The sequence below is a fragment of the Pseudopodoces humilis genome, chromosome 4 (assembly GCF_049639895.1).
Source record: "Pseudopodoces humilis isolate 2021_Gansu_Grassland_sample_001 chromosome 4, ASM4963989v1, whole genome shotgun sequence".
In the NCBI taxonomy this organism is placed as follows: domain Eukaryota; kingdom Metazoa; phylum Chordata; class Aves; order Passeriformes; family Paridae; genus Pseudopodoces; species Pseudopodoces humilis.
This window is the reverse complement of record NC_142203.1, coordinates 22,000,918-22,023,138: the sequence shown is the minus strand read 5'-3', so window position 1 is coordinate 22,023,138 and position 22,221 is coordinate 22,000,918. Positions and strand designations below refer to the sequence as shown.

Here is a 22,221-nt window from a genome sequence, read left to right as displayed (position 1 = left end):
TTATTAGTAAGAATTAAATTAAAGAAAAAAGAGAAAATTAAAAACCATCCAGAAAAATCTAACTTTAGTGTACTAGATTTTTCTAAATGAGAATAATGTACATTCCTGTACATTCACAATTGAACATGAATGGGAATTATAAAAAGCCCCCATGATTTACATTTTGCTTGCCACTCTTTTATTTTATACATAAAAAGCAAGTCACAAGAGCATTTAATTATTTGTCTAAACACCATCTGCTTTAATGCCCAACTAATAAGTGAGGTAATCAATAGTGCTCCATAACACAGTTTATCACCTAATACATTATTTTATTATTTTCAAGCTGTAGGAGAATCTATTCAAGATCTTAGCACTAATATGAGTACATTAACAGGAAAGTAAAAGTTTAATTGAAGTGATGAATGTTTTCTTACATTTATAAATATAAGAAACGCATACACATACTTGGATCAGAATCCAGTTAGAACTAGAAAACAGCAAAATTAAGCTAAGTGTGAATTCTAAATCCATTTCTTTGACCATTGGACTTTTTAGTTAGAAACACAGGATTACAACATAAAGTGCAGGGGGCAGAACAAACAAAACAGATATTTGCTTCTGACTTCACTTCATCTAGGAGTAGTCCCAAAAACCTAGTAAGACAAAACAGTGCCGATTCCCTCTTCTGAGGAAAACCTTTGCTTAGAAAGCTTAAATAATTTCTCTGCTTCAAAATTCCTGCTAATTAAAAAAGAATATTCTGTGGTGACTGCAAGTTTCCATTGCATCTAAACCAAGTCAGTCCAATGTTGCTCAGTATATATTCATACTGGGAGCTTACAATAAAAGGTTGCTCAGGAGTAGCAGAGCTAGCCTCTGAGTCCAGAGGCAAAAACTGGACCTCCAGCTGTTTCAGTGGCCACCAGCAGGTGGACCTGCACCCTGGCTCTTACTTCTGACCACTAGTCAAGCTGTTGAAGTAAACAGTTACAGCCACAAGTTATTTTTAAAATGCATTCAACCAGTTCTAACTTAGTACACCAAATCCCTAGAGCCTTCAACAGGAGCTCAGCATTTAGAGAGATTTTATTTTTGGGAGCCATATTTAAATATTTATATATTACACAAAGGAGAATAAAAAGGAAAAAAAAAATAAAATAAACCAACAGTGACATGTTATAAAACATTTAAGAAGCCTGTAACTCAGCTATTTTTTCCCAAACTATACAGTGAACTTTTCTGTTGTTTTCACTGAAATACTGAGTACTGCAACATTCACTGTGAAGTATAAATTTAGACATTATTTCATCAAAACAAATACAACAAAACCATTGAGGTTAAAAGTCAAGAACTCCAAAGTCACAGAATTCAAGAAATAATCCTGTCCATGTACAATTTAATCAATCCCATTGGGCTTGCCTCAAGTGATAATTAAAAACTTATTCCTCAATATCTTTTCATTATTCATTGAGCAAGCATTCTACCACTGTTGTGGTTGGTCTTGCTCATGTTTGATCCCAGGCCTTGTAAGTGCCCTCTGAACACAAAACTGAACCAAACACAAGCTGAGTGGTGCAGTTCATTTGCTGAAGGGATGTCATCCAGAGGGACCTTGGCAGGCTTGACAAGTGAGCCCATATGAATGTCATGAAATTCCACATGGCCAAGAGCAAACAGGGTTCAGTTAACTATCACTTTGGCCCCTGCCAAGAGTGGGTCACACCTCAAGAGTAGGAGGACCCGAGGTACGACTAGAGCACTTGCTCTATGGCTTTTTGGCTGTCAGTCTGCGCTCTGAGGAGACAAGGACGAGAGGGAGGTCTTTTGCATGGGATAACGGCGGATTTATTGCTCTGGGGAATATTGGGAGCAGAAGACAGAAAATGCGAGCGTGCAACAGCTAAAATAGGGAGGCGGTTCAAAGGGAGGGTACAAAGCATCAGCTAATCAGAGATATCCTGGGGAGAGTAAAAGGCAGGGTTCACAATTCATCCAATGAGGGAGGTAGGGGGGGTAAGTTGGGTCACATGGACTAATCAAACGTTGAAGTTTAGGGGATTTCCGAAGTGGAATTTCAAGCATGCAGTGGGCCTAAAACAGATTGACTGGAAACTCAGGGTAGATTGAGAGCATGTGGTGGGAGGGTCTCATTTGGACCAAACCATCAACATGGGCAATAAGAGAACCTACCATTAGCAAGAAACACACTGCAACAGTTAACCCTAAGTATCCACAGAAGCTAGAGTATGAATGGGTTGAGTGCAGCCAGGCAGAAAAGGATATGGGCTACTGGTGAATTAAGAGTTGGGCATGACCCAGCAATGTACGCTCACAGCGTAGAAAGCCAACTGCTTTCTAGGCAGCATGGTCAGCAGGGAGAAGGAGAAGGTTCTCCCTCTCTGCTCTGGTGAGATTCCACCTGAAGTGGGTCCTCAGTGACATGGAAGACATGGATCTGTTGGAGCAAGTCCAGAGAAGCGGCACAGAATTGACCAGAGAGCTGAAACATCCCTGCTGTGAAGAGCTGTAAAGGAATTGTTGTTGTTCAGCCCAAGATGAGAAAGCTCCAGGGAGATTGTTTTGTGGCCTTTCAATATATAATGGGGACTTGCAGGGAAGATGGAGACAGACTAATTTTTACTGAGGTTTGTAGTGACAGGAAAAGTGGCAATATTAACCCTTAAATTAAGAGTAAGGATTTAGATTGGAAACAAGGAAGAATTTTTTTATGATGAGGGCAATGAGACACTGGAACAGGTTGCCCAGAGAAGCTGTGGATATGCCAACAATGGAAGTGCCCAAGGTCAGGCTGAATCTAATCAGAAGTATGATCCTGTGAAAGGTGTCCCTGCCCATGGTGAAGAGCTGGATTAGATGATTTTTAAATCCAATCCTTCCAATCCAAACCATTTCATGATTATATGCAAGGAAAACATTTTACATTTTCAAGCTGTCCACACCAGAAAAGGGCCCTAAGTCTATTGGGAACCTTGACTCCCTCTATATGGTAGTAGAAAGTCATGCTATGCCAAAGCTATTGCCAAGCCAGATTCAGTACCAAACATACTATGCCAGAAGGCTATCTGATTGAACTACAGCTTTTCACCTGTTTTAGCTTCAAGCCCCTGATCTCTGTACAGCAGTGGAAAGCTATGGTTTGACTGCATGGGTACAAAACCAAATTGGGCTGACTTGGGGATTTCCCTCCTCAGTTCCTTTTCCAAGTATGCTCTCATGGCACTTTGTGCCATCTGCTCTCTACTAGCACCTGAGCAGTCCATGCATGCACAGAGCTCTTGGGTTTAAAACACCCAGAAGAAGGTTAGTCAGTAATCAAATTTCAATCTTGTGTCTTCGGTGCTTGCAGGATCCAGTGCTGGGGCCTCTGAAAGGCTGACAGTCAATATATGCCAGCCATAAGATAGCTTACCTGGCTACAAATTTGCATTCTCTGGGGAATTATAAATTAGCTCTCAATGCTCTTCTGCAAATCTGCAAAATTTACAAATTTACGATTTGTAAACGGAATCATGTTTTACAAACCTGTCTACATGTCTCCAAACAAGAAATTAAAAACTTTTGCAATGCAGGAGGTAAAAATGGGTTTATAACTGTGGACTGATGTCAACTCATGTTGCCTACTTATCATGCTGCCCAGCGTAACCTCACCCTGTTACCTTGTGAAATATCAAATAGGCTATTTCTAATAGCCTATTTGAGCTATGAGGAGTAAAAAAAAAAAAAAACCAAACCACTGTAATCATACTCCTTGTCAGTGACCATGATTCTTGCATAGTAGGGATATTTAAATCACTTAGTGTCCTAACTAATGAGAAAGACAGCAGTGAAATATGAGAGGTTTCTATTTAGTGCTCAGGACAGTGGCACATCACCATACTGCTGTGCATCCAATATTTTCCACCGAGCCTTCTGTTTTAAGGTACTATTCTTGCTGAAACCACAGAAGATTTTTTGATGATTTCCATGGTGTGAAGGGTAAAAAGCTACATCTAAACATGAGCAATAAATGGATTACATACACCAAGAATTAAGTAGAACTAGACTATCAGTGTATGTCCTTGGCTAAGAGAAGCAAGGGGGAACTAGAATGGCAAGCGGAAGAGCACTATTCTTTGCTCTTTCTTTGAGTTCTGGCAAGGCACATGATCACATCATGCAATGGATTGTAGCAGTGCCTAACAAAGAGCACATATGAACAAGCAAACAAGAACTTACTACTGAGAGTCATCACATCATGCCTCCAGCACTAGGGCAGAGACAAGGTCTGCATTACCAGTGAACACATAAGATACATTAGGAAATGGAGATAATGCTGATGTTTGAGCACAGAAACAAAGCAGCAACTCACCCCACAAAACTAAAAATATGTAAGTAATTCATTAATCAAATTCAAGACTAGGTGATACTTACAGCAAGTTCTGCAGATAAAGTACATAACTTGGCATAACCCAAATTTGTTGCCCCACAAACCCCTCTGAAATAATCCTTTAAAAATACAATTTTTTCATCAGTTTCTGAAAATACTCAGGAATAAATGGCACAAATTGCTTGGTCTTCTTTTAATTCTGTCATTTAGTAAACCTGAAGAGTCTTCTAACTTGTACAGTCTATCTTCATGACCTTGAGATGTGACAGGATCGAGGTGAAACAGATCTGTGAACAGGACTGGAATTAGAGACTCAGACCTCTGATGGGACTCCTAATCCTCCTGTCCCTGCACTGCTTTCTGCTTCACAGCTAACCCACCAGTCACCTCTTAAGATGCCACACATCTAGAAATTTAAGCATTTAGAAACCTTTCACTTTGGGGCAAAAACCATACACAGGAAGAGGCATACTGACTGAAGTAAGAGTAGCATTGAATTTTCGCAGTTTCTTGACCAGTATATAGAAGAAGATGTCAGCCCTGATGTTCTGCACCTCCCATCATTGCTATGTACACAGCAGTGTACAACCAGATTACACAACCAGATACATGTAGTCCAATTCTGAAGCACTAAACAGGATACATACCAAACAAAAATGCTTTACTGAATAATATTAGCTAAAAATGGGGGAGAAAAAATAGAATTTTTACCTCCCAGGAAGACCTTGAGAAAGGATTACCTGGGGAAATTGACAAATTACAGTTTTTCTCTTGCATGAAGAAACAGAGTTGGAGAAGTTCATGACTGTTTCAGCAGCTATTCTGTTATGAGATGCCTCTACTTTTCCCAGGAGAAGAGAAAGAACTACTCTGCGTGGACTCTTAAATAAGAATTTCAGAAAGCCACAGAATTTGTAAGAGACAAAAGATTAGGCGACAAATGCAAATAAAACTTTTTGAAATAATGCAAAGGATGACAGCCAGGTGTCAAGGGGAGGGCTCACAAAAAGGAGCCTGAGGTCTATTCTGGCTCTATGTTTTTTGGAGTTACCTGGCTCTTCCTGCTGTCTCCATTGACAGAAAGTCAGTTGGTTTCTTACTCTTGACAGAAACTTCTAAGCCTCGTACAGACAAAGCTTCCATACCCTGCTCCTGAAGAGTGTTCTGGGGCTATAGTATCTTTAGGATTCAGCACCATTTCACAGTTAGCCCTATAGACTGGATAGGTAGATAGGATAGGTAACTGCACAGCATAAGACCATAACACTGCCAATACACAGACCAATTGCCTCTGTTACTCAACAGCTTTTTATTGCTGTTCCTACCCACTGTCACGCAGTTCCTACCCACTGTTTTGTTTTCAATCTAAAGAGCTCCTTCACATTGATCAGAGATCCAGAAAGCAATGTAACTTGTTGTATGTGCTCCTACATTGCCTTCTTTTGTCTACACTTTTTCTCACACATTCACATGTTTCTTAACATGCAGTACCTAAAACTGGACACAATACTCCACACTTAGTATACACTCCACATCATTGACCTTTTTGTTACATTCATCTTTTGAAACACTAAAAGGCATTTGCCTGTGACATGACCATCTTGTGATGCATGATAACCGCCAGATCACCTCAGGAATATCTGCTGCCTAATCTTTAGGATGTTACTCCATGTAGCTGATTAGTTTTTGATAAATATAACACTTGGAACTAGTTCCTATTGAGTTAGCACCCCATTTTCCTTTCTTAAATAAACTTTCCAACTTATCAATATTATTTTAAACTCTACTCTTGCTCTCCAGTCACTTCTACCTTGGTGTCAATGGCATTCTCATTCCATTATCCATATCACTAAAACATCAAGTCATACTGGAACTCGAACAGAGCCTTCAGCAATACAACCATATAAATTCTTCTAACACTGACATATGCATGTGCTTCTGTGTATCTGCACCCAAAAAACACGTGTGTGGATGCCCATCTACATTCTGCCCCATCTGAATATAAGGATATTACACTGACCACAGTATTTTGTCAGTTTTGATGCTGGTGTAGAGGCAACTGATTTAGGACGCCTTCTCTACAAACAAAGCCTGTGATAATAGCATGTTCACTGGATTTAACAAACCTGTAGCCTCCATAAGCATCCCTAGGAAATCAGGCAGAGTTGTTTTACATAGAAATCTACGCTGTTTTAAGAAATCATCCTACAAAAAACTCCACCAAGAAATAAAAGCAAAACATGCTTTCAAAAGTTAACATCAAGCTTAAAAATAAACTTTACTTCTTTCTTCTTATGTGCAATATTGAACAGTGAGTTCTGGTCAAAACACATAATTACTCTGAGGAATTACATAAAACAATGCTATTTTTCAGAACATATTTAGAACAAAAAAGGAAAAAAATGCAGGCTCATTTTAAAAATTTGCTTAGCTATGCAAAGCTGCTAAGCAAATGTGGAATCTACTGTAGGAAAAAAAAAGTGGCAGACCTGCACAGACTTGCTAGCGGGGTGCTCAGAGTTACACTGCTGTCAAAAATTCCCCAGGTAAACACAGAAAGAAATAGTTTGTGCTGAAGCATTTTTATAAATTCCTCAGAGATACCTTAAATATTAATAGGAACATATTTTAAAACAGTCTTTTAAATATTAAGGCATGTGCATGTATACTGTATTAATGTATGACTCAATAAAATCTGTTCTTCCCACAAGAGTCACTTCAAAGTATGGGGTTTTTTCTCTTTCTTTGGCTGTTTTTTTTTCTTTTTCTTTGTTTTTTTTGTTTTTCTTTTTTGTTTGTTTGGGGTTTTTATTGTTATTTTGGATTTTTGTTTTGTTTTTAGTTGGTGGTGTTTTGTTTTTGTTTTTTATTTTGTTTCATTTTTGCTGTCTCTCCAGAGAAATCCTTGTTAACCCAAACTAACATGCTCAAAATAACAAAATCCAATGATCTGGCAGTTTTTAAGAATCAAGTACTGACATGGTTTTGAATGTTTCTTAGATGAAATCACTAACTAACACCTTCACATTAATCGATTGGTGTCAGCAGAATTCTGGAGAGCTATGCTGCAGGCTCCAGCACCAAAGTAGTAATCAATTAGGGAAGTCAGCTGAAAAAAAATGATGCAAAGATCAGAGTTGTCAATGGCAAAATAATCTCATCTCAGTGTTGTCAAAGGAAGAGTAAAAAAATGCCACATACTTTCTTCATAGTGTAAGAAAACAATTCCAGGCAAAGATTTAGTAATCAAATAATTGTCAAATAAATACATCAATTAAAATCTATGAAGAAATTCTTCAGGAATCTATATTTTAGGCCATATTTATGTAATTTTATAAAAAATACATGTTAGTATAAATTGCACAAGCCTCTTAATTTTTTTTAATGTATTGTATAACATACTTGCTAAAAATCCAGGGATTTTTATTTAGAGAGTACTAACACTTCAAACAAATAATAAAAATAATAAAAAGGTAAACACCAAAACAAATAAATATCCAGTTTACTTCTTGTAAACTAATTAACATTTTTATACATTTTATGCACTTTCTGAATAGGGACAAAAAACCCACTGTTTTTCTGCTGTATCTCTCATACATAAATAACTCTGAAGCACAAATAACACTGCTTTGGTGAGCTGCTAAGTTCTTGGACTTGCTGAGTTAGCAAGGATGTCCACAACAGGGTGCTCAGAAGGGCAGTGTTAAATACCATTCAAAATAGAGTCCTCATTTCTCCATACTCTTTGTTTGGCTATCACCATCATGAGGGCCCCCACCAAACTACATGCCATAGAAAGCCACCTGACACAATCTGTAGTGCATTCTTTACCTTCCACAAGCAAACCATCAGAATCTATTAAAATTACTTTACGCCGATAGCACTGGAGACATGACAAATCACAGGCCAAGAGTCAGATACCAAAGAATGTGTCTCAGGGCGTTGAGGCCAGGCCCATTTGCAAGCAAATGATATTGTGCGAAGCTGGCATGCTCAGTGCATGACAAACTGATGCAATTTCAGTACTGTCGGAGAAGCTGGGTGAGATTTCTCTGATGCTGGCTATGGTTAGTGTACAGAATTGTGCAGACTTCCCAGATTTGAATCGCTTGGGGCCTGAAAGGGCTTCACTTGACAAGCCACAAATAATTACACTACACTCTTTCTATTGTACTCTATTACTTTGCCTCTTATCTCTAGGCTTTGAGCACTCATGAACAAGCAAGGTCGCTTCTATTTTGACCATGATGCAACAAAACATTCTTTTGTTCTTTTGTGATATGATAAATAAAACACAGCCCTGCAGACTAAACATTTTTATCAGGTCCATTTTCCACTTTTATAAGCAACAACAACTTTGGGAGCTTATTAGAAGAGTGGAGGTTGGAAATAACTTGCTTGCCATGCAGGCAAGTTCATGAGCTTTTCACTTAGGAGTGTGATATAGCTATCTCGTTATTGTAAAAAGTCATTTGAGCAATAGGGCATTAAGTTCTTAGCCTGTAACAGATAACAGTTGTATCAGTGATTACTTTAAGCAGGTTTTTACCCCCTTTCAAATCAGCAATTTTTGACAATTTAGTAGCAAAAAATAGCTTTGAATGTGCAGCATGTTACCATTTCTTTCCTAGACATCAAACACACTTCAAAAGTAACATTTTCTTTATCAGTGCACAAAATGTATTATTTAAATACTTAGACAATTAGGAAGGTTTTGTGTTAGTGGTATTATCTTGGCCACTGCATTCAAGAAGAGTAATACTAATATTCACAATTTATTAAAAAAAAATAATAAAAAAACCCAACTGAACAAATAAAGCAAGAAAAAGGAAAAGCAAACAGCAGTGGCTTTCATGGTTTAAGTAACTATCATCTAGTCATCTTTTCTAAGCTTACAGAACAACTTATTTCAGAAGAAATTTCCTTCTTTCTCACACTGGTTAGACAAAAAAATCTCTTTTAATTTAGAGTTCTATACTATGAACCAGATGGTACCAGGTTTTTTCATCCTTAAAACTGTGTTTAGAGGTTTTCTAAAGCTGCAATTAGATACAAACCTGGTAAGGAAAAGTTCAAATATGAAGACTAAATGCACATAATGAAAAATATTCTCCTTATTTTCCAGATAAATACATAGTAGCAAGTAGATAGCAAAAATAAATTGTTAAAAGACTTCTTAGCTGCAAGTGCTGAACTTTCTGCCTCTAATTCAGGCCAGCATAAGGACTGGGTTATTTGAGACAAGAAAATGAATCAGAAATAACACTTTCATCAAGCTCTAACTGAATTGTTTTAAAACACACATAAAAATATTCTCTCTTTCTTCCCAAATGGCAATAGGAATAAATGGCAAAACTTGGATGTCTGATATTGAAACACTTCTTACAAGGGAAGGTAAAATCAAAATTAGGAACAGATTTTGTTAGAGAGGACAAACATGAAAAGGAAATTTTAATTAAAAAAAAACAACAACAAAATCCCCCAAAAACCAAACAACAAACATCAAACCAAACCGAAAAACAAAAAATCCACCCCAAACTCAGCTATACTTTAGAATCTACTTGAGCTTTCTAGTCACCATGTCAAAGGCAACGGTGCAAAGACACTATTCCTACCAATCACACAATCACATCCACATTTTGAGCACTCAGCAAAAGAAAAGGCCTTTGGCCTTTTCTAATCAACACTAAAAACAGATGTTTTCAGTAATTACTGACTTTTTATGCTCCCTCACTAGAACATAAATCCTAGGTCTTTGACTTTTAGTGAATGAATCTCTAATTAGAAACTAGTTTTTGAATGTTCTCAATCTTAATTGTAAGATTTAAGAATTTTGAAGTCAATCAGAATCAGAAAAAATAATAGGCTAATATGTTTTCTGATTCTATAATGGCATAACTTTCAAATCCAATGTTGATGTGCATTTTTTCCCAAATATCCATTTCTTCACATATTTAAAGCAAAAACTAATATCTTTATTACACTCCCTGACATTGCCATATATGTATTAGTCCATTAATTTATTTTTAAACTGAAGACATACTCCTTTTTTTATTTTCTCCACATCTTAAAAGAACAAGAAAGTCAGATTAGTTACTATCACAGCTCAACTGCAAGGAAGACACATGATCAGTGAGACATATTCCTGGTAAGAACTTGGCTACTTAATAAAGAGTAGAGAAGGGAATCTGTATACAAAGAAAGAGTCCTGTGCAAAACCAGAAGTAGAGGCAGTTAGCTGTATTTCTCAAAACATATGGTCCTTTTTTATAAAAGTAGTGTATTGTAATCAATGCAGACTTGCTGCTGAACAGTTGATTATTTCATTACCTAATCAAGACTTTTTTATTCTTTAGTAAAAGATTATAAGGAAAGCTTTAGATGTCATTATTTTCCAATCTGAAGACACTGCAGCACTTGAATACCTTCTGCACTGGTACAAAAAGTGGTTCAATTTTTTTAAAGTGAATCAATTACAGGAGAGACAAGAAATATAAAAAATTAAATAATGAAGATCGGTAATTTTTATCTTACCATTTTCAAGGTAACCTACTAGGATAGAAGACTTTCACAGAAATTTTTTACTGTTTTCACTCTGTTAAAGAATTAAGTACTCAAATAGTAAGAATACCTTTTTGGATATGCAATGATTTTCACAGCATGTCATCAGGAAACAACTATTATCAAATGTAGGCAATCCCTTTCAAGAGTGACTTTTGAAACTCTGTGTAGCATGTACATTATTCCACAACCGTCTCATAATGGTCCTGGACTTAACTGGGACCCACAAACACTGTGACATCTAAATAAATAATATACTAGATGGAGGTTGCAGTGGAGGTTTGGCTGTCACTTCTCATAAATTACTTATCATAGTCAGTACCCTACACTGAGGGCAAGTTCAACAGCCAAAATCATCTTCTCAGATTTCCTATTTATATACTTCTGGAACGGAAGGATTTTTTCAACGAGAGGTGGAGCTCTCACTGCACCAACAGAGGAGGAATGAGAAGAAACTTACTTTGTTTAGAACCTAGCACGGACATGGTGCTCCTTACTCATGGTATGGTCCTTCTGTCTCATCTTATTTCAATGGCTGAAAGTATCCAAGCCTCACTGTTGTGCTCCAAATACTTTATTTAAAAAAAAACCAAACAAAAATCCTACAACATTTATTGGTTTATGAAATGTGAAATTTATAACACAATATACAGGTTGAAATAATAATTTTAGAAAGACTGTTCACAGGAAGATATTCATGCTCTAGCTGCAAAACTTATCATCACAGTGTCACAGAATAAGTTTATTAAAGGACTACATACAGTTCTCCTTTCAATTTCTACTAAAAATACAATGCCACTTTCAAAGGGAATGACAACACTTCTGTTCTGTCTTTAAAATCCCCTCACAGAACGCTCTCCAAAATGCTATTTTAGTCTTCCACAAATCACAAAATATTCAGGCTTATAGAAAACTGAAAATGAAAAGTTGATACAAGTTCTCATATAATTCCTGTGAACACAAATAAATAATGACTACTGATAGTAAGAATATGGTGGGCTGAAAGCCTGCATTAGCACACTTCCACGGTGCATAGCTAAACCTGAATGCAGCACCGAAGTCAGCCCACCAAGCACTTAGCACAAAAGCACCTCTTAGGTATCACATCAAATTGCAAGATAACTTAATAAAAGTCATAACAATGGTGCCTAATTATCAATTAAACCTGGAATGAATTATGTCAGGTGATAAAAAATTTAAAAACCATTTAAAATTGCAGTAAGAAAAAGGGAGAAATTGATTCCATCTTCCCTCATGTTGCATTTTAAAGCCTCATGTGTTCTCACTCCTGGCTAGTGAAGAATGTAAACATGTTTAACACTATCTTTGTGGACAAGATTTTATTATCATGACTTGATGCTATCTGGAAACATCACCAGGAGCTGTTAAGCATGAATCTTCAGATGAAATAATTCAACTGATAGCATTACATTACTAACAAAATCTTGGCCCCAATCGCTCCCAAAGATCTAATGGAATTCAAATATATCCTTATTGTGATGCATGTCTGAATGCCCTGCTACCTCCAATCTTTCTGAAAATGTAAATTCCTCATTAAAACTGCAAACCAGTAGATATTGAGACATAAATGGAAAATGGATGTTTTGCAGTTGTGTTGTAGAATGAGTCAACTTCTGCTCTTTCAGATGGAAAATTGATAGAGGTAATCATGCTGCTTCTTCTCTACACAGCTGCTGATCTATCACAAATAAAGCAAAAGGTATTTCCTCCTTAGAGAAATCTTACATGGCCCTTTCCAATAAGATTCCATAACTGTGAATCAGGGGCCTTCGAGCAATTGCCCGGCAACTGGAGATCACTGAAGTGACTGGTCATTGATCACTGGACACAGAGGTGTCTCCCTCTGATCTGTCCACAGCTCTAACTGATTGCTTTGTACAAATTCAGCCAGTTTTCACCTTGGTTTTACCTCTTCCTAGTTTCCACCTTGGCTGCCAAGGTGTGCACTGCAAAATTCTTTGTGTCTTACTTTACACTCTTCAAGCTTCCACTGCATACCAAGGGGTCAGTTTCATATCACTGACAAAGTCTGTCAAACAGGAAAACTGACTGTAGTAAAGAGATTTAATCACCATTGCTGACAAGTTACTAAAAAAAAAAAGAAAAAAAGAAAAAAATGTATTTTTAATAACAGCAATCTGGCTTAAATTATCAATTTTTCCTCCCCTAACACATGCACCCTCATTAGAACATCAAACTCACCAAAACCAATGATCAAAACAGCATTTTTACGACATTACAGAATCACTGACATCTGTCAAAGTATCTTTTATCATCTTCACCATCCCTGTAGGAGAGAAATGCATCTGTACAGATCTACTCTGACTGCCTTGCAGAGAAGCCAGGACATTTGAAATGAAGACACTAAGACTGTACAAAACTAATTAGACCTAATAGATTGAATACTTCTGTTTAACTTCCTTGAACTTGGAGTAACTGGTGTATCACTTATTTCAACGTGTGGCACTAGGTTAATACATTGTGAGCTTACAAAAGCCTGCCTGGTAAGCAAGTAGTCTTCATACTGGCAGATTTCAAACTCAAGGCATTCAAAATCTGTTCAGACTTTTTAGAACTACCAAGTTTACACAGTCTAGAAAAGTGAAAGGGCTAGAACAGTAGTAATTAGAAATTTTTTTACACAAACTTGTAATTACTCCCTCCAAACTATGTAATTAAAAAAATTATAGATATTACTCCTTTATAACTTGCTACTGTGGCTTATTCTAGGTCTCCATGGAAGAACAACTAAAAACTTCCCTTTTTGACTCTATGTACATTTATTTAACAGCAAAGAATGCTAAAACACATAAACCATAGGACAGTTTAGATCCTTGTGGTAAAGAGAAGTACAGCCTTGTAATTAAACCGCTGATTCTATGGAGGTAAAGCCAATGGACTTTTAAAAAACCCGTATTAGTTTATGATCTTACATGTCAGATCTTGCTTCTACATTTGCAACTCCAGAAGCAAACTGGGGAGTAGTATTGGAAGTGTTAATTAAAAATGCAGTAAGCACTTGTGTCAGTCAAGTATGCCCTCTGCTCTACAACACATTTAAATGTATGTCACCTTGACCTGCAATATACCACTGTAAAATTTTTTTGGTCAATATAAATCAAATGTACACTAATTTATTCAGTAAGTTTCCTGGGATCTGAATCAACATTAGAAATCTAACTAGTATTTATTATTCTGTTATTGACAAAGGGAGCATATTTAAATGACAACAAGAACACGTGAGTGTCATTTCGAAGTTGAATTGTTCTCTAGGGACATCCTTAGTAAGCGCCTACATTTAAAGGTCATCCACTGCCAAATTATGAACAACTGTTGCATTTATTAGCACAGGCTCAATAGTTTAGAAGCTAGTGTCATCAATTTAAACTGACAATGAAATTTAATTGTCCACCAAGAAAACTGACATTTCCCATATTCTGTGTTTCATCATTTTATGTATATTCCAAACAGAGCTGGAACAAGTTCAATTTAATCTGGGGTTTTAATTTGGGATTTTTTGTGTGGGGGATGAGGGAAAAATACTTTAAAGATTTTATATCAGAGGAATAGTACTTTAGGAAAGCTGAGCTCCTGAAACAGGCACTTTGGAAAAAACTGTGTTTCCCATTTACTTTACTGACAGAACTCAATCTCAAGCATTGCATAATAAGATTTTCCCCTAATTTTTCTTTCTAATCTTTTATATCCCTAATATTTTACCTCTCTGGTCAAGACCACCCTTTCTATTTCTTAATTGCACTGTAGTTTTCCCTCTGAAGCTACAGAGAAATTTCCTCTTTCTATGGCAAAGAACTGACAGATCTTGACCATTCCACTTTCTAAGTGCTGTCTAGCCACACCAGGGAAAAAAAGAAAATAATCTGAAACAACAGGCTTAAGCTGAAGATAAGCCAGTAAGTGGGTAATGAACTCCCATAAAGAAAAGGACAAACATCCCTTTTGTGTCTTTTCTTTCCAGAAAGTAAGAACACACAGTAGCAGCCTACATCCAGGGGAACTGGACTCTGTTCCGCTAAAGATAAGGAACCAGAAATGCAGGAATGTCAGGAAAGTATGTTATGGTTGCAATGCAGAGCCCCCATAGAGAGGAACAACTCTCCCTTCAGTACCTCGTTTCATGCAGGAGGTCACCACCATCACTGCTTCTAGCAAAGACACTAGGACAACCATCACCACTCTTATCAAAAAACCATCCTTGACTGCTGCTTGTTTGCAATGGCCCCGGCAGTCACAGTGCAGAAAGCACCCTCTGTAACCCACTGGCATGTGACTGGGCTGGTGGGCAGTCAGCATGTCAGCAATCTTCTATCTGCTTCCATCATCCTTTTCTGCTATTAGTTGCATAATCTCTGATAGTTCCTTGTTCCAGCTACTCCAGTCCAACAAAACACTTTGAGCAAGTTAGCGCTTGTGGGAAAGACAACAGTAAAATGATCAACTGTGTAAACTGGTACTTCTATGATCACAGAATTGCATAATAGTTTGGGCTGGAAGGGACTTTTAAAGGTCATCTAATCCATTCCTTCTGCAATAAGCAGGGAGATCCTCATCTAGGTCAGGTTGCCGAGAGCCTCATCCAAACTGGTCTTGAATGATTCCAGAGACAGACCATTTGAAATCTCTCTGGGCAACCTGTGCAGGGTTTCACTATCCTCACTGTAAAAACTGTGTTCTTTATGTCTACTCTAAATCTATCCTCTTCTAGTTTAAAAGCACTCTCTTTGTTCTACTGAAAAAGACCTACTATAAAGTCTTCTGTCTTTCTTAAAAGACAGATCTGTCCCTGTCTTTCTTAAAAGCCCTGTTCATTGCAAAAATGGAGTCCTCTCTTCTCCAGGCTGGACACACGAACTCTCTTAAAACTCACTGGAAGAGGAAAGCAGAGGTGCTCCATGCCTCTGATCCATCTTTTGTACCCCTTCTCTGGACTGATTCCAACAGTCGTTCTCTTTCTTGTGTTGGGGACCCCAGAGCTGAATGCAGCAGATCCCTTCCAGCTGGGGTCTCACCAGAGCAAAGCAGAGGGGCACAATCCCCTCCCTCCCCTGCTGCCCACGCTGCTTTGGATGCAGCCCAGGACAGTTTGGCTCTCTGGGCTGTGAATGCTCATGGCTGGGTCATGTCCAGTCTCTCATCCACCACCACCACCAAGCCCTTCTTGGGGTGCTCTCAAAACCTTCATTCCCAGCCTGGACTGATACTGGGGGTTGTCCAAACCCAGGTGCAGCACCTTGTGCTTGGCCTTTTTGAATCTCATTAAGGTCCCACAAACACACTTCTGGACCTTGTCCAGGTCCCTCTGGATGGCATCCCATCTTCAGGAGTGTCACCGCACCACCCAGCTTGGTGTCATCTGCAGATTTGCTGAGGGTGCACTCCATCCTTTTGTCTACGTCATAAATGAAGATATTAAATAACTCTGGTCCCAGTACAGATGCCTGAGGGCACCACTTGCCACTGAGGTCCACTGGGACTCTGAGCCATTGACTACTACCCTCTGGATGTCACCATCCAACAAATTCTTTCCATCTAACAGCTGATCTGCAGAATCCTTATCTCTCCAATTTAGAGAGAGCGATGTTGTGAGGGGACCACGCAAAGGCCATACTGAAGTCCAGATAAATGGCAGCTGTAGCCCTTCCCTTAGGCACTGGTGCAGCCACTCCACCACAGAAGGCCACCAGGCTGGTCAGGCAGGACTCACCCTTGGTGCAGCTGTACTGGCTGCCTCTAATCATCTCCCTGTCCTCCATGTGCCTTAGCAGAACTTCTAGGAGGATCTGTTGCATCGTCTTCCCAGGCACAGAGGTGAGACTGACAGATTGGTAGTTTGAAAGGTCCTCCCTTCTATGCTCTTTAAAGATGGGTACTCCTTTTTCCAGTCACCTGGGATTTCACATGACTTTTTAAATATCAAGGCGATACTGGCTTGGCAGCTACATCAGCCAATTCCCAGAGGACTCTGGCATGCATCTTGTCAGCACCCATAGACTTAGCTATGTTCAGGTGCTTCATGACCCTTATTATCTCTTACAACTTACTTGCCCATTACCTGCCTTGCAGTCCATCCATTTGAGAACTGTGGGAAAAAGAGACTGCAAGAGAAGACTGAAGCAAAAAAAGTTATGTAGCTCAGCCTTTTCTAGTTCCTTTGTTACTAGTTTGCCAGTAGTGTTCATTGGGAGTATACCTTCCTTGACCTTTAACCAAACTGTTGTAAATTCTAATGTTGTAAAGTTGATGTAAACTAATTTAAAGTGAATTGCCTGTGCAATTTCATAGCCAGTAAAGCGTAATGGTAAGCTTCCACTAACCTCAGTTTTGCTGAAAGGAGGACATATAGTGTACCCCTTTGAATTTCTGTACTTGAAACAATACTTATGCAAATTATTTACATAATCAAAAATTAGCAATTAAATTGGCATAAGCCTTTCTCATGAATAGTCCATACGCCTGTTAAAACACAAAAGAAATACACATTATGATCAGAACAGTTTTCCATATCCTCTCCTACAAGCATGCCAACCCAGACAAACTTTACCTACAGTTTGTATTTCCTCATACAGTTCCACGGTCAGCATAAAGTTTGGTCATGTTTTGTATGGGATGTAGAATAGAATCCCCTTAGCTGATCAAAATGGCAAAATAATCATGAAGGAAAAACTACCAAAATTTACTGAACTACAGCAACTTTCAGATCCATGTGACTGACTCACCACCAGTAAATGACTCAAGAGGAAAAATGCTGTAACAACAGTGTTGTAATAGAACATGTTCACTCTCAGGATCATTTTCTTGGAAGACTCCAAGGATCTTCAAGGATATATAGGATCATATAATGTAATTTCTGATTTCTCTGAAGCTTACACAGCTTAACAATTATGAAATTAAAAAAATGCAAATCCTCTAGATAGCAGGAGTCACAGACTGTATTACATTTAAAGAAACAGAAACCCACTAAAAAGGAAATACTAAAAATAACTATTAGTATGAAAAATCATATTTGTGTAATATGCAAATCTTAGAAATCACTCTGTCATTTCAACTAACCTGCTCAACCAGGATGTAGTGGGATCAGTCTGAGCTATTGTAATCACACTCAATCACATTCAGTCCAAATGCTTTAAAGCCAAGTCCCCAGAATCACACAGGTGTCTTGTAGGGAGTCACATTTAAATTCACCCAGGAGGCAAAAATATTAATGCTGCTACACTCCCACATTAATACAACTAAAGTGGTTCACCTTTTGCAAGGCCTACAAACACCTGCTAGTATGAAGACCAAATAATATGCAGCATTAAGCATAAGGAAGATGAATTTGCTTCATGGAACTATGCCTACATGGATTAATCTTCTAGAAGTTCTACAGGATTCAATTTTTATTCTAAGCTACAACATGAATATATTTAATAAAAGAAGAAAGCTTTGACCATCTACTTTCAGGCAAATACCTTGTGTTTTGGTACACGTCTCCACTCAGGACCATGTGAATGTGCTACTGTCCAGCAGTTCTGTGCAATGAGAAAACTACTGGGAACAAAAAGGACCTCTAAAAATTGTGCAGACTAACCTTCCTGTTCAAGGAGGTTCAACTATACAATGGCTACCCAGGATAGTGTCCAGGCGGGTTTTGAGCACCTGCAAGAACAGAGAGCTCAGTCCTCTGGGCAACTTATCCAGTGCTTGATCACCCACATGATAACAGACTAGTCTTGTCTTCTGTTTAAAGGGCATTCCTTGTGTTCTGATGTTTTCCCACTGTCACCTCTCCTATCACTGGGCACCAATACGAAGAGTCTGACCCCCTCATTCTGTCCATTCAGATCATGATTTAAGATCATCATTACACATTGAAGAGATGCCCCGCCCCTTTTCTTCTCCAGAACGAGCAGACCGAGTTCTCTCAGCCTTTCCACATGCGAGATACTCCAGCCCCTTCATTGTGTTTGGCCCTGCAGGGTACATGGACCCTGCAGGGCCGATTGGCGAGGCAGCTGCCTCTCCTCCCTCGCTGGCCACTGTGGCTGCTGGCCCGCAGAACAGAACTCGTGTGAGGCAGCAGGTGTCTGGCGGGCTGAGACCATCCTCCCCGAGCCGAGAGGGGCAGAGCAGGGATGGGCTGCGCTGGGCACGGCTGGGCGTGGAGAGGCCGGCCTGGACGAGGGCAGGGCTGGGGTGTACAGAGCAGGGCTGCGATGGCTCTCTGCAGGGCAGAGTTAGCCAGGGTAATGCTGGAGAGGGCAGGGCGGGGCAAGAGCATGGCAGAGATGGGGAGAACAGGACAAGGCTGGGCAGAGCTGGACAGGACTGGTAGGGCAAGGATGGGCTGCGCTGGTCAGGGCAAGGCTGGGCAGGGCCGTTCGGGGCTGGCCTGGGCAGGGAGGGCAGGACGGCCCCGGCACGCTGATGCCTGCCGGGCGCCACAGCGTAGCCCCCGCTGGCCGCCGACACATGGCCACCCCGAGGCGCGGGCGTGCCCCGCCCCGGCGCACCTCACCGTGTATCCCCGCTCCAGCTCGCTCTCCTCGTATCGGAAGGATGGGATGAACACCTCCATGCCGAGTTCCCTCAGTGCGGCGGCAGAGCCACCGCCATCTGCGCGCCAGTCACGTGATCCTCCGACACGTGACAGGGGCGGGGCGGGAGATTGGCTCGCCCCGCCCCCGCGTTCCCTCGCGCGGGCGGGATGAGGTGGGAGAAGCTTCCTCTGGAAAAAAAACGTGGTTTAAAACAAACGGTGCTCGACAGCGTCGGCCTCTTGTTCTGTCAAAGCTGCAGCACTACTGCGGAGCACAAAAAACGGAGGGGAAAAAATGACTTCTAGAGGGATGAATTTATCCACTCCTACAATCACACCGCAGCTCAAACCTGAATCACAGATTGGTTAAGGTTGGCAGGCACCTCTAGAGATCATCCAGACCAATCCCATGCCAAGGCAGGGTCACGTAGAGCAGGTGACACAGGAACACATCCAGATGGGTTTGGAGAGAGGGAGAGTGGAAGACTCCAGGTCCCCCTGGGCAGCTTGTGCCAGTGCTCTGCCACTCTCAGTGTAAAGCTCTTCTTCAGGCTGAGGCGGATTTACTTTTGTTGTAGTTTATGACTATTACTCTTTGTACTGCTGCTGGGCACTACTGAAAAGAATCTGCCACCATCCTCTTGGCACCCACCTTTGAGATATTTGTATGCATTGATGAGATCCTCTCAGTCTTCACACGAAACGGGCCCAGCTCCCATCTCTCCTCATAAGAGACATGCTCCAGATCCCTCATCATCTTTGTGGCCTCCACCAGACCCTCTTATATTGTACCTTATCTTTCTCGTACCAAGACTAGCATTGAACACAAGACTCCAGATGTGGAGTCACTGGAGCTCCTTCCGCTTGCTGGCCACACTCTTCCCGATGCACTCCAGGCACCACTGGCCCTCCTAGCCACAAGGGCACTTGCAGTCCATGGTGCTCCTCCATAGAGCTGCCCTCCAGTAGGTAAGCCCCCAACCTGTGCTGGCACTTGAGGTTATTCCTCCCCAGGTGCAGGACCCTACATTCACCCTTACTGAACCTCATACGGTTTCTTACCACTCAACTCTGCAGACTACCAAGCCCACTGAATGGAAGCACAGCTTTCTGCTATGACTAGGTCAGTCAACAAACAAATGCAGCACCTTTAGTAGTGCCTGTTGTGAACAGACATGAAATTGAGATAGTAGGAAAAAAAACAACCTGGTACTCAGGAAAGTTGCCTGTGTTGTGTGTGCTCCCAAGAAGCTACCTCTCAACATTGTTATTTAGCAGAGAAAACCATACCATTTCAGAGAATGTAGATGATTTCTTGACACTGGAGAAATTAAATAAGACTCCAAAATAAGCATCTGTTTTGACAGCTTAAGGAGTAATAGAGGCAGAAACAGAAGGTCTGTTAGGAGACCGTGCTGTTAGAAGGCCATGCTGTTGGTACAGGCTTTGACTTCACATAAATTTGCTAACTCCAAGCTTCAAACCATTTGGAAGCACTGCAAAATGTCAACAAACTGCTACTGAATTAGATGGTAGAACTTAGAACTCACCTTTAGGGTCTGGAGAGTCTTAGGCACTACCTGAGACAACCTCAGACTGTCACTGATGTTTTAGTAGTGTTTTCATGGTAGCTACCATGATAAATCTATGACCATAGAAGGTTTGAGCTTCATAAGTAGATTGAAGTATGAAAATATAACTCAAAAATGGGCAGAAAACAAATTTATCCAATGTCTGTGATTTATGCTATCAGCTTTTTGCAATTTCTTTTGAAAATTAACTTGTTTCCATCTAGATAATAGCACTGGGGAGGGAGAGGGGAACATTACAAGTTCCTTTTCCCTCTATTTATTTTACTGAAAGGTAAATTTAATTATATTTTGCTCTAAACAAAGTACTGTGACCTTGAAGGATGCAATACAAAGTAGGCACCGTTTCACTTACACCAAGAAGACTTAAGCAAACTAACACTATTTTACTTTGCTAAACTAAAGCAAAGTAGCAAACCAAAAATTTTAAAAAATTACCTGAAATCAAAGCCACATATTCCTCAAGCATCTATTTCTGCACAACACTGCTCCCAGAGCAGTGTCCTCAACTGCTGACAAGCAGGACAGTCCCAGCACTGCTCCGTGGTAGTGGTGACAAAAGCAGCATTTCCAGCCACTGTGTGCTCTCCATCATGCCCTTTGACTGAAAGGTGTGTACCCTACAAACCACCTTCTGATAAAGATATTAAAATAATCCCAAGGAAAGACTAGCCATATAATAATAGTTTTATCACTCTAGGAAATGCAAGCATACTAGGTAATAATTACCATTATTACTTTCTATTATCATTACATTACTTTCTATTATTATTACATTCTATTATCTATTATTACTTACTATTATCATTATAATTACTTTCTGTTTAAAAATCCAGTATTTAGGCATTGTTTCTGTTCTCCCCCCAATAAAATAACAGAGGGATGTCTTAGGACACTACTTGTGCCATAATGCATTTACTCTGAGAAGTCAGTAGAAGAATTTCATAGGAACACTGTCTGTGGCTGTTTGCAACCTAATAAGCAGTAAATTCGAAAAGCTACTTTTATCCTTAATATCATATTAACAAAGAAAAGTTTTAGACATTAATCTGGCTTCAAATTCAATAGAACCTAATGGAACTTTTGACTGTGCATCAGCCAAGAGGAACAAGGAAGATTACATGGTGAGCTGATTTCAAATA

General features: G+C 39.7%; 1 protein-coding gene across 2 annotated transcripts in view; it reads right to left on the bottom strand.

Moving 5' to 3' along the window:
• The window catches only part of SNX24 (sorting nexin 24), a 91,374-nt gene extending 71,791 nt beyond the window's left edge, over positions 1–19,583 (bottom strand). Inside the window, exon 1 of one of the 2 annotated variants that reach the window (XM_005528119.2) lies at positions 19,470–19,583. In XM_005528119.2, coding sequence (XP_005528176.1) covers positions 19,470–19,529 — 60 coding nt within the window. In that variant the 5' untranslated portion in view covers positions 19,530–19,583. The remainder of the gene's footprint in view (positions 1–19,469) is intronic. The other variant, XM_088054231.1, reaches the window with a different exon arrangement.
• Between the last annotated feature and the right edge of the window lie 2,638 nt (positions 19,584–22,221).